Source organism: Sceloporus undulatus, chromosome 1 (genome assembly GCF_019175285.1).
Source record: "Sceloporus undulatus isolate JIND9_A2432 ecotype Alabama chromosome 1, SceUnd_v1.1, whole genome shotgun sequence".
NCBI classification, from domain to species: domain Eukaryota; kingdom Metazoa; phylum Chordata; class Lepidosauria; order Squamata; family Phrynosomatidae; genus Sceloporus; species Sceloporus undulatus.
In genome coordinates this window covers 378,120,411-378,135,020 of record NC_056522.1, presented here as the reverse complement: position 1 = coordinate 378,135,020, position 14,610 = coordinate 378,120,411, and the positions used below count along the sequence as shown (strand labels likewise).

At 44.0% G+C, this 14,610-nt stretch overlaps 1 protein-coding gene across 7 annotated transcripts in view; it reads right to left on the bottom strand.

The window, feature by feature from the left end:
- TRIM9 (tripartite motif containing 9) overlaps positions 1 to 14,610 on the bottom strand; it is a 74,355-nt gene that overhangs the window by 18,526 nt on the left and 41,219 nt on the right. For all 7 annotated transcript variants that reach the window (XM_042477695.1, XM_042477697.1, XM_042477698.1 and 4 more), the window contains exons 4-5: positions 4,776 to 4,886; positions 1,735 to 1,888 (exon numbers count right to left, since the gene is read on the bottom strand). In XM_042477695.1, coding sequence (XP_042333629.1) covers positions 1,735 to 1,888; positions 4,776 to 4,886 — 265 coding nt within the window. The remainder of the gene's footprint in view (positions 1 to 1,734; positions 1,889 to 4,775; positions 4,887 to 14,610) is intronic.

Sequence of the window (14,610 nt, the reverse complement as noted above, 5' to 3'; positions counted from 1 at the left end):
ATAGTAGGCAGATGGAGCACACACATACTCACACACACACATGCACAAACACCCCCCTCCCCGGTGAGAAACGCAGGCCTGTTGTGTCCTCTTTGCTTTGCCGTGGCTCTCCAAATGGGCTTTCAATCATGTGGAAATGGAACAGAGCTGGCAAAGAGGACAAGGATGAATGCAAAAGCAGGCAGATGGGCAAAGATCAGATAGGGAGAGATTGTGTGCCCAGTGGGATAAATATAGAAACATCAATCTTGGAATGAATGCTAAGTGAATGAAGGAATGTTTGTGCCCAGTTAGATTCATTTCCCACTTTTTCTAATGTGGCAGATCAAGTTTGCTGCACACAAACATGGCCTGGGGAAAGCTATAACTAGCTAGCTGCCACGTTGATCAGACAGCTGGACAATGAACACATTCTGGATTTCAGTCTACATTTTAAAGAGACTACAGAATGATTCCCAATTGGCAAAGGAGTCAGGCAAGGATGCATTCTATCATCCTATCTGTTCAATATGTATGCAGAAAATATACACAGAGCAGGCTTAGGGGCTGTGCACACTATGGCGTTTATCAAACGAGGTTTTTTCAGCTCAGATCCAGGGCGAGTGTGAATTGAGCAATGCAAATTCACGTTATAACGTGAGTGTATTTTCACACCAGACTGCTTTCAATGGGAGCTCCTTCCGTGGCGCTTCTGTGGTGCTTCCGGACTGAACCCTTACTGGCTCCTCATTTTTGGGAGTTCGCTAGATAAGCGAGTTTACAGGATTCGCACTGAGGGTCGATACGAATTCACTGCGTATTGTTCTGGTGTGGAGTGACAATTTACTTGTGCTCTGGAACCCCACTGCAAAAACCCCAGGTTGCAAATTTCCCATGATGTGGCGCTGCAATTACCCCCCCATTTCCTTCTGATGGTCCTTTCCGTTTTCAAGTGAAAGAGGCAGGTGAAAGGGGGCAGGATGAAATTGCAGTTGTTGCTGTGTGCCTTCAAGTCATTGGCAACTAACAGCAACCTTAAAGCAAACTTCTCCTGTGGTTTTCTTGAAAAGGCAACTGGGGCTGGGGAGCGATCCCCTCCATTAGCGCTGAGATAAGGCATGTTTCACCCCGGAAGCTTAAAAGGTTGCAACCCGTTCAGAGCCCCACTGAGCATGCGCAAGGCTGCCGATTCGAATCGTTCAATCTGCATGGTATGGTCTGGTGTGGTAATACACTCCACTTTGCGTAAATCCGCATCACGTGATTCGAAATGACTTCGCAACCGCTCGATTTGGAAAGACAACCAGGTGTGAAAACACATTCACGTTATAATGTGAATCCACATCGCTCGATTCGCACTCGCCCTGGATCTGGGCTGGTAACCACCCTGTTTGATTATAAACTGGTTTGCAAACCAGTTTAAAATGGGGTTGTTCACACTTATACCAGTTTTTCCCGACCTGGATTCAAGGGGGGGGGGCAGCACATATCCCCTTTAATCTGTTTTTTTCAAGATCAAGTTTCCCCCTATTTCTTTTCTAAAACACCGGGTTTTATTGGGGTGCTTCCAATGGGAATGTGCTCCCAATCCCATTCAGGGCATCCAGGGGGGAGGGATTAATGTGCAGAGGGCAGATCAGGTCTATCCCTTTGCTCTCTCCCTGCCATCTATGTTTATTTTAAAGCTGGTTTTTGTGGTCAGATGCTATCGACTTATGCTTCTGATGTGGCAAAACATAAAATGAATACATTTACTTTTCATCTGCACAAAGTCAAGCTGGTGGATGGACTGCAGCAGGGGGGCATTGTCCAGGTTCAGGTCAAAGTCTGTGGTCATCCTTGGGGAGAGCGTCCCTTTGCCCCACTGGTCCTCTGTCAGGTGAACCCTTCGGATCAGTGCATCAGAAATCTAATGGCAAAGAAGACCAGAAGAACAGTCTATGGTAAGACTGGATCAATATAAGCAGCTAAATCCACTTGATAGTCCTAGAGTAGACCCACTGAATTAAAGGAATTGACATAGGTGTTGATCTACTAGCCATCAATACAATGAGTCTACTTTAGCTGGAACATTGCTATACACCATTATTTTGACTTTGATTCATGGGGATCCTCTGGATGAGAGACCTCCAAGAGATCCTCTTCTCAACAGCCCTGCTCAGGTATTGCAAATTCAGTGCACCCAGCTCTTTCTCAATTAAAGTTGGATCTCCACTGCATCTCCACTGCATATGAGGAAGTAGATTCTAGTCTGCAAAAGCTCATATTGCCAACTTCTTTCTTTCAATTAGTCTCAAAGGTGCTGCAAGACCCCTTTGCAAACTGATTTTCCAGACTAACATAGCTATGTCTTTGAATTGTAGAAATAATGTAGTTGGACACCACTTTAACTGCTATGGCTCCATCCTACAGAAACTTGGAATTTATAGTTTTGTGAGATGCTAGGAGAAAGCTAAACATCTTGTAAAACTACAAACCCCCGGAACCCAAAAGATGGAATTATAGCACTTAAAGTGGTGTCAAACTGCATTATTTCTACAGTCTGGATGTACCTTGAGTCTATCCATCTGTAATCATAGATTCATAGAATCATGAAATCCTAGAGTTGGAAGAAACCACAAGGGCCATCCAGTCCAACGCCCTGCCATGCAGGAAATCCAAATCAAAGCATCCCCGACAGATGGCTATCCAGCCTCTATTTAAAGACTACCAAGGTGGGAGATTCCACTACACTCTGAGGGAGTGTATTCCCTTGCGGTCTCTTCCAACTGTATGATTCTATGATTCCCTACTGTCAGGAAGTTCTTCCTAACGTTGAGGTGGAATCTCTTTTCCTGCAGTTTGCACCCATTGTTCTAGTCTCTGGAGCAGCAGAAAACAAGCTTGCTCTCTCTTGCTTCAAACATTTAAACAGGGCTCTCATATCACCTCTTAACATTCTCTTTTCCAGGCTAAACATCACCAGTTCCCTAAGTCATTCCTCATAGGGATTTATGGTTTCCAGACCCTTCACCATTTTGGTCGCCCTCCTTTGGACACGCTCCAGTTTCTCAATGTCCTTTTTGAATTGTGGTGCCCAGAACCGGACACAGAATTCCAGGTGGGGTCTGACCAAAGCAGAATAGAGTGACACTATGACTTCCCTTGATCTGGACACTATACTTTTATTGATGCAACCTAAAATTGCATTGGCCTTTTTAGCTGCCGCATCGCAATGTTGACTCATGTTCAACTTGTGGTCAGCTTGGACTCATAGAACCCTTTCACACATATAAATCTCGTTCAGCCAGGTGTCCCCCATCCTATATCTGTTCATTTTATTTTTCCGCCCTAAGTGCAGTACCTTACATTTCTCCGTGTTGGATTTCATTTTGTTAGCTTTGGGCCAGCTTTTTAATCTATTCAGGTCATTCTGTATTTTGATCCTGTCCTCTGGAGTATTAGCTACTCCTCCTAATTTGGTGTCATCTGCAAATTTGATAAGTGTACCCCTAATTCTGTTCCTCCAGGTCATTGATAAAGATGTTGAATAGCACTGGGCCCAGGACAGAGCCCTGTGGGACCCCACTGGTCACTTCTCTCCAGGAGGAAAACGAGCCATTGTTGAGCATCCTTTGGGTTCGGCTGGTCAACTAATGAGATGCTCATCATTTTTGCTGCCTTCCACCTTTTCAAGCATTATTGTAATTTCTAATTAGAACTGTTTTTTTCCATGATATGTCCAAAGGGGGATGTTCAAAGAATTACAGTTTAATCGTTTTGGATACTGTTGAGAGTTCTGTCTTGTTCTTGGGCCCATTTATTTGTCTTTTTGGCAGCCCACAGTAGCTGTAGAACTCTTCTCCAGCACCACATCTCAAATAAGTTGCTTTTTTTCCCTTTCACCTTCCTTCACTCTCAAGCTCTTCATCGTCTAGCTTTGGAAAGGACTACAAAGGACATGTAGTCCACCCATCTGCAGGGGTTAAGGCACTCCCAAGAGATGACCATTCAACCTCTGTTTCAAGGTTTCCAAAGAAGGAGACTCCATGACCTTCCAAAGCAGAGACAGTTCAACTGTTGGACAACTCTTACAATATAGGGACTCCTTCTTAATATTTAGGTGAATTCTCTTTTTTTGCATCTTCAATCCTTCGGTTCGTGTCCTAGTCTCGGAAGCAGCAGAAAAGAAACTTGCTTCCTCCATGACCTCCCTCCAGATATTTAAAGATGGCTATCATGTCACCCCTCCATCTTCTCAGCTTCCTTAGCCATTTCTGACAGAGCTTGGTGGTTTGCAGATCCTATACTTAGGTGTTGTTCTCTGGATGTATTCCAACTTGACAATATACTTCTGGAATTGTGGTGCTCAGAATTTTAGAATTATGTCACTCTTTTTTGGTCCTTATTTTGGTTTTCTTAATGTTCAGTTACAACCCTGCTTTTGCACTCTTTAACTTTCATCAGTATTAGCTGGGACTAGCAAGTGGATTTAGGACATAGGCTTCTGCCACACTGTGGAATTAATTGAGTTTGACAAAGCTTCTATTGCCATGGCTCCATCCTATGGAATCCTGGGATTTGTAGTCTGTTGTGTCACCAGAGCTCTCTGGCAAAGAAGGCAAAATAGCTCACAAAGCTACAAATCCCAGAATTCCATAGCATTGAGCTATGGCAGTTAAAGTAGTGTCAAATTGTATTAATTCTGCAATGTCGATCCAGCCACAGACCACCAAGTCGCCTGGTGGTGGGACAAGAGCAATACAAAGAGAAAAATCCACCTTGAGAGTATGGAAAGGGAAAGAAGAAACATTGACCTGCAAGAATCCACTGGGGTCGTTCTCCTTGATGACTTCCAGACAGTACTCCATGAGGCCAGTGGTCTGGCGCAGCTTCACGGTGCAGTGAGAAATCTGGTCTCGCACCACCTGCAATACAACAGAGAGATAGTAAAAGCATTCAGAAGCTGACAGCTAGGTCACTTCCTTGCAGATAGTGGGGAAAACAATATTAACAGGCACAAGCAATAACAGAGAGCTGGTCTGCGAGGTGGCTTTTGCCCCTGGCAATTTCTGGGGCTCCATCTACTGTCAACAGAGAGAGCGAGAGCGAGAGCAGCGAGAGCAAAAGCAAGAGAGAGAGAGAGCGCTAAGGCTTTCATGGCCTGCATCCACAGTTTTTTGTGGGTTTTCAGGCTATGTGGCCATGTTCTAGAAGAGTTCATTCATGACGTTTCACTTGCATCTGTAGCTGGCATCTTCAGTGAGATTCTCTGAAGATGCCAGCCACAGATACTGGTAAAATGTTAGGAATAAACTCTTCTAGAACATGGCCACATAGCCTGAAAACCCACAAAAAACAATAGAGCTTACAATGATTTTTTTAATTGCTAAAAATCCACAAGATATGGTTAAAACACAATTAAACCATCAGAAAAAATTAAAACCTGGTCAAAACATATATTATTAAATGCTTGTAGAGAAAGAGCACATAGGGCATGAATCTGGCGAATGGCATGACTTTGACCTCCTGCCTAGGAATTATACCCAGTGCTGGAGTCTGCAAATTCATTGCTTAATCCCCGCTCCAGCTCTCCTCCTTTCAAGACAAACCACAATTACTCATTCTGTCCACAGAAGCTCTGTTGACTTCCGTCCAAGCTTTGCCTTCTGAGAGAGAATGAGAGAGAGAAGAGAAACAGTCCACTGGGATTTATCCAGCCTTCAAAGCTGGAAGATTGAAAATAGAGAGAGACAGCTCAGGCTGCGTGTGCGTGTGCGTGTATGCCTTCAAATCCCCTGTTGATTTATGGCAATCCCATCGATTTCCTAGGGTTTTCTTAGGCAAGGAATACCCAGACGTTTTGGTCAGGTCCTTCCTCTGAAATGCTGCCTACAGCACCTGGTATTCATTGGCTGTCTCCCATCCAAGTGTTAACCATGGCTGACCTTGTTTAGCTTGGAAATTCATTAACGTATGTCTCTAACAGAGGAGTGGGCTAGTTGTGGCCCATGGCTGTTTTTGTGGCCCCCAGGACCCCCTGGGGATCACAGCTTTCGGGGGGCAAGAAAATATTTATTTTTCAAAAGAATATTTTTTCAGAATGCCCCCAAATGCTCTCTGGGAGTATGGGACATTTCTGCCAAATTTTCAGCCCCCATGGTCCATGTTAGACCTAGGAGAGGCCTTCTGTAAAAACAGGAGGCGAATGGAAAGTGACTTCTCCTTGTCAAAGAAGTCTTCTGATGAATCTAAAGTCACCCCATGGGGCTAAAAAAAAATAGCAAAAATTCCTTCCAAAAACCTTCCAGAGACACTTGGGAGCCCCCAAAATTTGTTTTTTCTTTTGCATGGGTGAGATCTGGGGTTTGATCCTCCCAGATTTCCTGTCTCCCACAGTCTTTGCAGATGCTCTTGGATGAGTTGGCATCCTTTAGGATGGAATTCAATGCCAGTGTGGTTTGCACATTGGACTAGGACACTAGAAGACCCTAAGGCAAACTGGTTATGGGGTTCTTTTTGGCAAGATTTGTTCAAAGGTTTGTCATTGCTGTCCCTTGAGGCTGAGAGCATGTGACTTTCCAAGATCTCCCAGTGGGTTTCAGGGCCAAGTTGAACCCTGGTCTCCAGAGTCCTAGTCCAACACTCAAACCATTAAAAAAACTTCCAGGGATAGCCGTGTTGGCCATATAGCAAACCCAATAATATCCAAACAATGATATATATATATATATATTGGGACAACCAAAATGCACAATTACATGTTGCAAGCTTTCAAAGTCAGACTGGCTTACAATAATTGTACATTTTGGTTAGTCCAATAAAGGTATCATGGTTTGGATGTTATTGATTTGCTATATGGCCAACACTGCTACCACTGTGTCATGGCCACTCATGAGGAGGATTTGGAGGATGATAAGGAGGACTTGGCCCCTCAGGTGCAGAGGGAACCTGAGGCTTAGCCAGGCCCCAGCTCTGCTCTCCCAGCTCCTGAAGAGTTGGCTCAGCCAGGCCCTAGCCCTGTTGTATCCCCTCCAGTGGACCCTGTGGATCAGCACCCCAGCCTTTCCCTAGCAGAGGTTCCAGGCCTGGGAGACATAGAGGACTAAGATACTGATGTACCTACTTTCAGCCAAAGAAGGACAGAAAGGGTGTGCCTTCCGCGTTCCCAAAGGTTAGCTGAGAAACGCTCATTAATCATCCAGCAGCTGCGTTAAGGAGCTGTCCTGCTATAAACACCTGGCAGACGCCGAGTCTCTTTGTCAGAGTCTATCTGCATCCCTTTATGGAAAGCTGTTCTTTCTGACTCCCTTGGACCTTGTTACCTAGACCTCAGATAGACCTAGACCTCTTAACCTTGGACCAGGCCTACTCTCTGGTACTCTTGATTCTGGACTGGACTTGTGGAACTGCCCTGTGGAACCCTGGACCCTGGACTGGCTTTTGGTTTTGTTCTATTGGAAAATGGACTGGTATTGTGCTTTTGGAACTGTTTCTTTGCTGCTGTAAAGCCTTGCTTTTGTTTCCCTTTGCCTGGCACACTCTTATCAGCTGTCCATTGGCAGCCTTCCTGGACACCCTGGACGTTTTTTTGGATTTCAAGATACCTCATTTTAGCCGCTACAGGGGAATCTTAAAGAGAGAGCCAGTGCACTGGGACCTTGCTACTTGAGGCTTCTGCCTGCAACAAAAGTAAAGCAATTTTTTCTAATATTGGGACTGGATTGGCATGCTTTCCCTCAACACCATCTGAAGTTTTCCTGACACACAATATGGAAGCTTTCTGAGAAATTCAGTGTTCTCTATCTAGAAAGAAGCCTGTGGCTTCACAAAGGAAGTAGGCATGATGGATTCCAAAGGAAGCATCTTCTTTGAGTTGCAAATTGACATTAAATTTCCTGGACTTGAAAAATCTCCCAGTGACCTCATAGTCAAAGGAGGAGGTGGCAGCCTGCAAATAGCCCTTCCTACCATCTGAACTAAGACCAGAAACAGCAAAATGCAGGTATATGACTAACATCTTAACTTTTTTTCTCCTGTTTGTTTTAACACCTTGCTTGATGAAGAAGCCGGTGTGATTTCAAAAGCTTGCAACATGTAATTGTGCATTTTGATTGTCCCAATAAAGGTATCGTTGTTTGGATGTTATTGGACTCAAACCACTAGGTCATGCTGACTCTCACTAATGCACAATTACCACAAAAATTCCCATTATTGATACTGATCTCCTTAGTTCTGCATTCTCCTTCAGAGTTTCCAGACCCATCCCATAAAATGGAATATTAGTTTCATTACAGTTTTAACTGTGTGGGTATGTATATATGTGTGCGTGCACATGAACAGTGCTGGGAAACAGCTGAAGAGATGAAGATCTCAAATAACCAAGCAAATGCCAAGAGAAAGTGTCTGAAATTATAAATGGCTACAGGAGGACTTTGGGGCAAAACCAGTTTAAGGAAGGATGGCAGCCAGGGGAAATCCACAGAGCTGGAGATTCTGTGGCATCACCCTGTCTTTGGCTTCGGTTGTAGATATTTAAGGAAGATGAGAGCCACCCTCAGGGCTGTAGGTGAGACCAAGCAAGGTGTCTACACTGTATTGTTGCAATGGTGCAAGCATCCCACAGGAGGGCACTAATTCTCTGTGATGAAGTGGGATCTCAAGAGAATTTTTTTTCCATAGCAGAGATGAGCAGTTGTTTCTGTTAGGCTTATGTATCTTTTCTCCATCTTTCCATTCAAACCAAGACATCCTCCCAAAATCAGGAGTCAAGTTAGCTTAATCAAGGCTGAAGTCATTTGAGGATAGACATAGATATGGAAGGAACCCCAGATGCCATTCATTTCAAAGACTTTCCATATAGAAAACCCGCAGCCCAAATATCTGTGGGAGTCGGTACCCAATCTCTGCTGAAATACCTCCATAGAAGGAGAGTTCATGTCACCATCGTTTAGAACTAGTCTATTCCACTGCTGGACTGCTTTTAATAAATAATAAATAAATAAAACTTTTATTTTTATACTGCTTTTCCTACAGATCAAAGCAGTTCACAGTCATTAAAACTCTATGACCCATGTCATAGTACAATATATCATACAAATCCAAAAATACAATCAAAGTTTAAAAACATATATAACAGCAATCAGGCATCAGATAACAAGCTATTCCAGTAGGGACTAATTTCTCTACAGCAAGTTGGGAGGGTATGCTACCCGGAAGAGATAAGTTTTCAATGCCTTCTTAAAGGCTTCTAATGTCGAACTGAGTCAAATCTCTTCTGGGAACGCATTCCAATGGATTGGAGCTATTGCTGAATAAGCTCTTTGATACGTTGCTGCCAATCTTACCTTTGGCCATTCAAGAACATATTTCCCCATTGTTCTGAGGGTGCGGGGCGGATTATGTAGGGAGAGGCACTCCCTCAAGTAACTCGGGCCCAAGCCATGTAGGGCTTTATAGGTAACAACCAACACTTTGTATTGCGCCCGGAAGCTAATTGGCAGCCAGTGTAAAAATTTTAGTACAGGTGTTATATGGTCGGTTCTAGACATTCCCGCGACCAATCTGGCTGCAGCATTTTGAATTAGTTGAAGCTTCCGGACTTGGTACAAAGGTAGCTCCATGTAGAGTGCATTACAGAAATCCAAGCGAGAGGTTACCAGTGAATGTACTAACGTTTCAAGGTCCTTTTGATCCAGACAGGGGCACAGTTGGTGTATCAGCCGAAGCTGGTACCAAGCACTCCTGGCCATCGCATCCACTTGAGATGATAACTGTAGAGATGAGTCCAGGAGTACTCCCAAACTGTGAACTTTGTCCTTTAAGGGGAGTGTAACCCCGTCCAGGACTGGGTGGCAAATTTCCCTGCCTGGATTTGGGGCACCTATCACAAGTACCTCTGTTTTCTCCAGATTCAGTTTGAGTTTGTTTTCCCTCATCCAGCCCCTTACTGACTCCAGGCAGGCATTCAGAGGAGAGATGCCCTCCTTAGTCACTGTATCAGCTGGAGACATGGAGAGATAGATCTGGGTGTCATCAGCGTACTGATAACACCGTGCTCCATGCTTTCGGATGATCTCTCCCAGCGGCTTCATGTAAATGTTAAATAGCATGGGGGACAGAATGACACCCTGAGGGACGCCAGATGTCAGCTCTCTTTTACGAGAGCAGCTGTCCCCCAGCTTCACCATCTGGAATCTTCCTGAGAGTTAGAAGCGGAGCCACTGGAGCGCAGTGCCCCCAATGCCCAATTCCCCCAGGCGTTCCAGAAGGATACCATGGTCGATGATATCGAAGTCCGCAGAGATGTCCAAGAGCACCAACAGGGTTACACTTCCCCTGTTGATGCCCAGATGGAGATCATCGACTAAGGCGACCATGGCGGTCTCAACTCCATGTCACGCTCTGAAGCCAGTTTGAAATGGGTCCAGATAATCAGTTTCATCCAAGACAGCTTGGAGCTGAAAGGCGACTGCCCTCTTGATCACCTTGCCCAAGAATGGTAATAAGGAGACCGGCCTGTAATTACTCCTCAACAGGGGATCAAGGGAGGGTTTCTTCAGTAGAGGTTTTACTATGGCCTGTTTTAAGGCAGGTGGAAATATACCCTCCCGAAGAGATGGGTTTACTATACGATGTAATGCAATTTTTACAGCATCTCCTCCCTGAACGGTCAACCAAGAAGGGCAAGGGTTGAGGGGGCATGTCGTCCTTTTCACGCGACCAAGAAGCTTGTCCACGTCCTTGGTACTCACAAACTCAAAACGATCCAGAATAATCTTGTTTCCAGAGTCACTGGACGCCTCTGCTATAGGTTCTGACCAAAGACCAGAGTCAAGGTCAGCCCTTATCTGAGAGATTTACTCTTACTCTTATTAAATGTTGGATCAGATGCTGGATTTCTTCTTATTTGGATCCACTGGTTCTGGTGCCATCCTCTGTTGGAGGTTGGACTAAATGCCCCCCTAGTGTCCCTTCCAACACTCTGCATCCATGATGTGAGTTTCTTTTGCCGAGCCAAGATGCCCCCTGAGCCACTGAAAGGTGACTGTGAAACCTGCAGGCTAAAGACACAGAGCCAAGGCCTTGGATTGCCTGCTTTTTCATTGCATTGTGTCCCCCAGGAAGGCTCTTCAAAGAAATGAGCACAAAAGCACAAAATATGGGATGGTGGGTGAGGGCGACGCACACCAATCTTTTATCTCCTTATCTTCTTTACAGCTTAAGCTGGGGTTCCTGCTCTTTCCAGATAATGAAATCTCTGGCTTCTCCCCTCGCAGTTGACGCTTTTAGAATATTATGGAAGGAACTGCCATCTGCTGCTACACACCCAGCCCGGCGTGTATAAATCACAGAGTGACAACTGCTTTATCACAGACACATTAAGGAGAGAGCGCCAAGGACATGGAAAAGTCAATTGAGGCATGTAATCTTGGCCTACGCAGATGGGAGCCCAACAGGATGGAAGACGAGGGAATGACTCCAACAAAGAGTAGAGACCTTTTCACTACGAGAGAGCAGAGTTGTAGCCCAAAGAGGTCTTAGGGCTTGATCTGTGCCAGGAAATATTTATACCCCATGGCACTCACTCTTGCACTTCTATCACTCTCAGCTGTCCACAAAATTTCTGAGAATGTGCAAAGAGCCTGGCCAAGATGTGACTGCAATGAGTGGGGCCTCTGTTACCAGGTAGAAGGGTTTTTGGAGCTCTTGTTAGCATCACTTCCCAAAATTAACAGCTGCCCAGTGGCTTAAAAAGACCCATTTGTATTAGTCACCTTGTTGGATACTTTTTCTATTTACTTTGCAGTTTAAGGCTGGGAAGAGCTATGAAGGCAGAGAATGGATTGGGAGGATGGATTTTTCTGTTGCTAATTTGGTTGTGCCATTCTCAGAGCTCTGGAGGAGGGGAGATGGCTAGTGCTTGCATACTTTGATTTTCTGTTTGCTTCTGCACTATATAACCCTTGGAAGCAGGGGCGGGTGTGCAGACTGCACCAGGTGACAACCTAAGGGAGGGTGATACTATTGCTCCCCAAACATCTGCCTTTGGCTTGATTTGTTCTAGCACCCATTTGTTTGTCTTTTTGGCTGTCCATGGTACACTCAGCACTCTTCTCCAACACCACATCTCAAAAGAATTGATTCTCTTGCTTTTTTTCACTGTCTAATTCTCACATCCGTACATTGTACAGGAGTACAATGGCTTGGACAATTCTAACTTTAGTGCTCAGTTGTATATCTTTACCCTCTAGGACCTTGTCTAGTGCTTTATGTCACAACTATTTATGTTCACGTCACAGCTATTGCCATTACATTCAGTGATATATGAGAATTATGATTTATGACTAACATAAACATAATAAAAGCATGACAAAGGATTCTTTATGGTGTTGTATGGGAGGATGTCAATAGCCAGGTGACACCATGAGTTACTGCACCGGGTGACGTCAACCTTAGTGACACCACTGAGTAATGTGTGTCAGTGTCTGACATCAAAAGAATGCTTGGAGAGCCCTGGGACAACACCCGCTTCTGGAGCAAGAGTTATACATACATCTTGTATGTGCAACTGCATGCTATTCACACTGTGCAACCATTATGTCAAATGGCAAAAGTTGTCAACTGACTGCATGCTTTAACCAACAATCAAAGGCACCTCTCTTCCAGCATCCTATTGGTGACTTAGACATGCATAAGTTTCCCTACACAAGCGGTTGTTTGTTACAGAAGTCCACATTCAATGGAAAGTACTGGAAACAAAGTTGTGCAAGTGATGCCATTGTGCACATGGCACTATTGAACATGCAGATGTGGATTTCACGCTGCAATTGTGCATTTCACAGTGTTTGCAAATTCATTTACACATGGTCACAATTCACTAATGCACAAATGTCACATAATTCCATGAATGTAAAATCCCAACCATCAGTCTTTTGAACAATTTCATATAACTAAATACATCATTTAAATGCTGGATTTATATCCTTGCTATTAGTTATTAATTCAAGTGCTGTTAATTTTGTATCTATTACATTTTGTTTTATTGTTATAAAGCTGCCCTGAAGGGTGAAAAGCCCCTTTTTGAAGGTGAGGTTTATATAATTAGACATTGGTTGTACTATGCCACCCTTGTGTTAAATTGTAATGTGGCACAACTGAATGCACAACCAAGTGCAAATGTGCATGATGTGCACAATTAGAAATGTCCATCTGGATGTGCAATGTACAGTTACACTACAGGTGTAACTCTGCTGCTATCACCTTGAACTCAATGAAGTATTACTGTGCATTGAATAAAAATGTCCTACTGCTTCTATAGAGGAACATGCATGAGACAACAAATGGATTCTGGCCTTCACGCAAAGGACTCCTTCAGCAACCACAACATCTAGATGTGGTAATAAAGTGAGCACAGCAACATCTGGATGGAGTAATAAACTGAACATAGCATTTTTGTATCAGCAGCAACAGCACAGGCAGCTTCAATGCATCGTGTCTATACATTAAGTAGGATTAATAATACATTACAAACATCTTTGCAAAGAACTCCTCCTCAAAAAGTTTGATATAAATAGTCTGTAGTGCAAGCCTCACCGTCAGAGAGTGCTCAATTAGCTCTCATTTTCTGGAATAAGTTTGATGAGCGTTTAATCTACTTAAAGGATTGTACTTGCGATATCTGGCAGCTTTCAACTCTGCCATCGCAACACTGGTTGTACAAGGTTAAAAATTGAGCTATGTATACTTTGCAGCAACAAGAATGCCATGCTTCAGCCACAAAAAAGTCCAAAGGCATTGTTCTGTAGAAATTATTGATATAATGCAAGATAAATCTATTCAATAGAATCTTAGTTGGAAGTTGGAAGGGGCTGCAAGGGATAGCTAGTTCAATGCCCAGCCATGGAGCAATACACTGTTACAGCGATCACAAAAGATGTCCATCTAACCTCAGTTTAAAGACCTTCAAAAATCACCACCATCTGTTCTACTGTTGAATAGCTTTTGTATTCATAAGGTTCTTCCTAATGTTTAGGTGGAATCTCTTCTTGTAATTTGAATCCATTGGTTCATGTTCTTGTCCCTGGAGCAACAGAAAACAACCCCTCTTCATCTCTGATGTGACATCCCTTTAGATACTGATAGATGACTATTTGTGTCACCTCTCATCCTTTTCTTCTCCACACTAAACACACCCAGCTCCTTAAGTCTTTCTTCATGAGGCTTGGTATCCAAAACTTTTGCCATCTTACTCACCATTCCCTGGACATGTTCTAGCTTGTCTTTTTTTACTTGTGGTGTCCAGAACTAGATACAGTATTCCAGGTGAGGCCTGACCAAAGCAGAACAGAGTGGTACTATCTCTTCCTGTACGTCTGTTGAAGGAACTGCACTTAGGGCAGAAAAATGAAATGCACAGATATACGATTGGGGACACCTGGCTGAATGAAACTACGTGTGAAAGGGATCTAGGAGTCCAAGTAGACCACAAGTTGTACATGAGTCAACAGTGTGATGTGGTAGCTGAAAAGGCCATTGCAATTTTAGGTTGCTTCAATAGAAGTATAGTGTCTAGATCAAGGGAAGTAATAGTGCCACTATATTCTGCTTTGGTCAAGCCCCACCTGGAATATTGTGTCCAGTTCTGGGCAC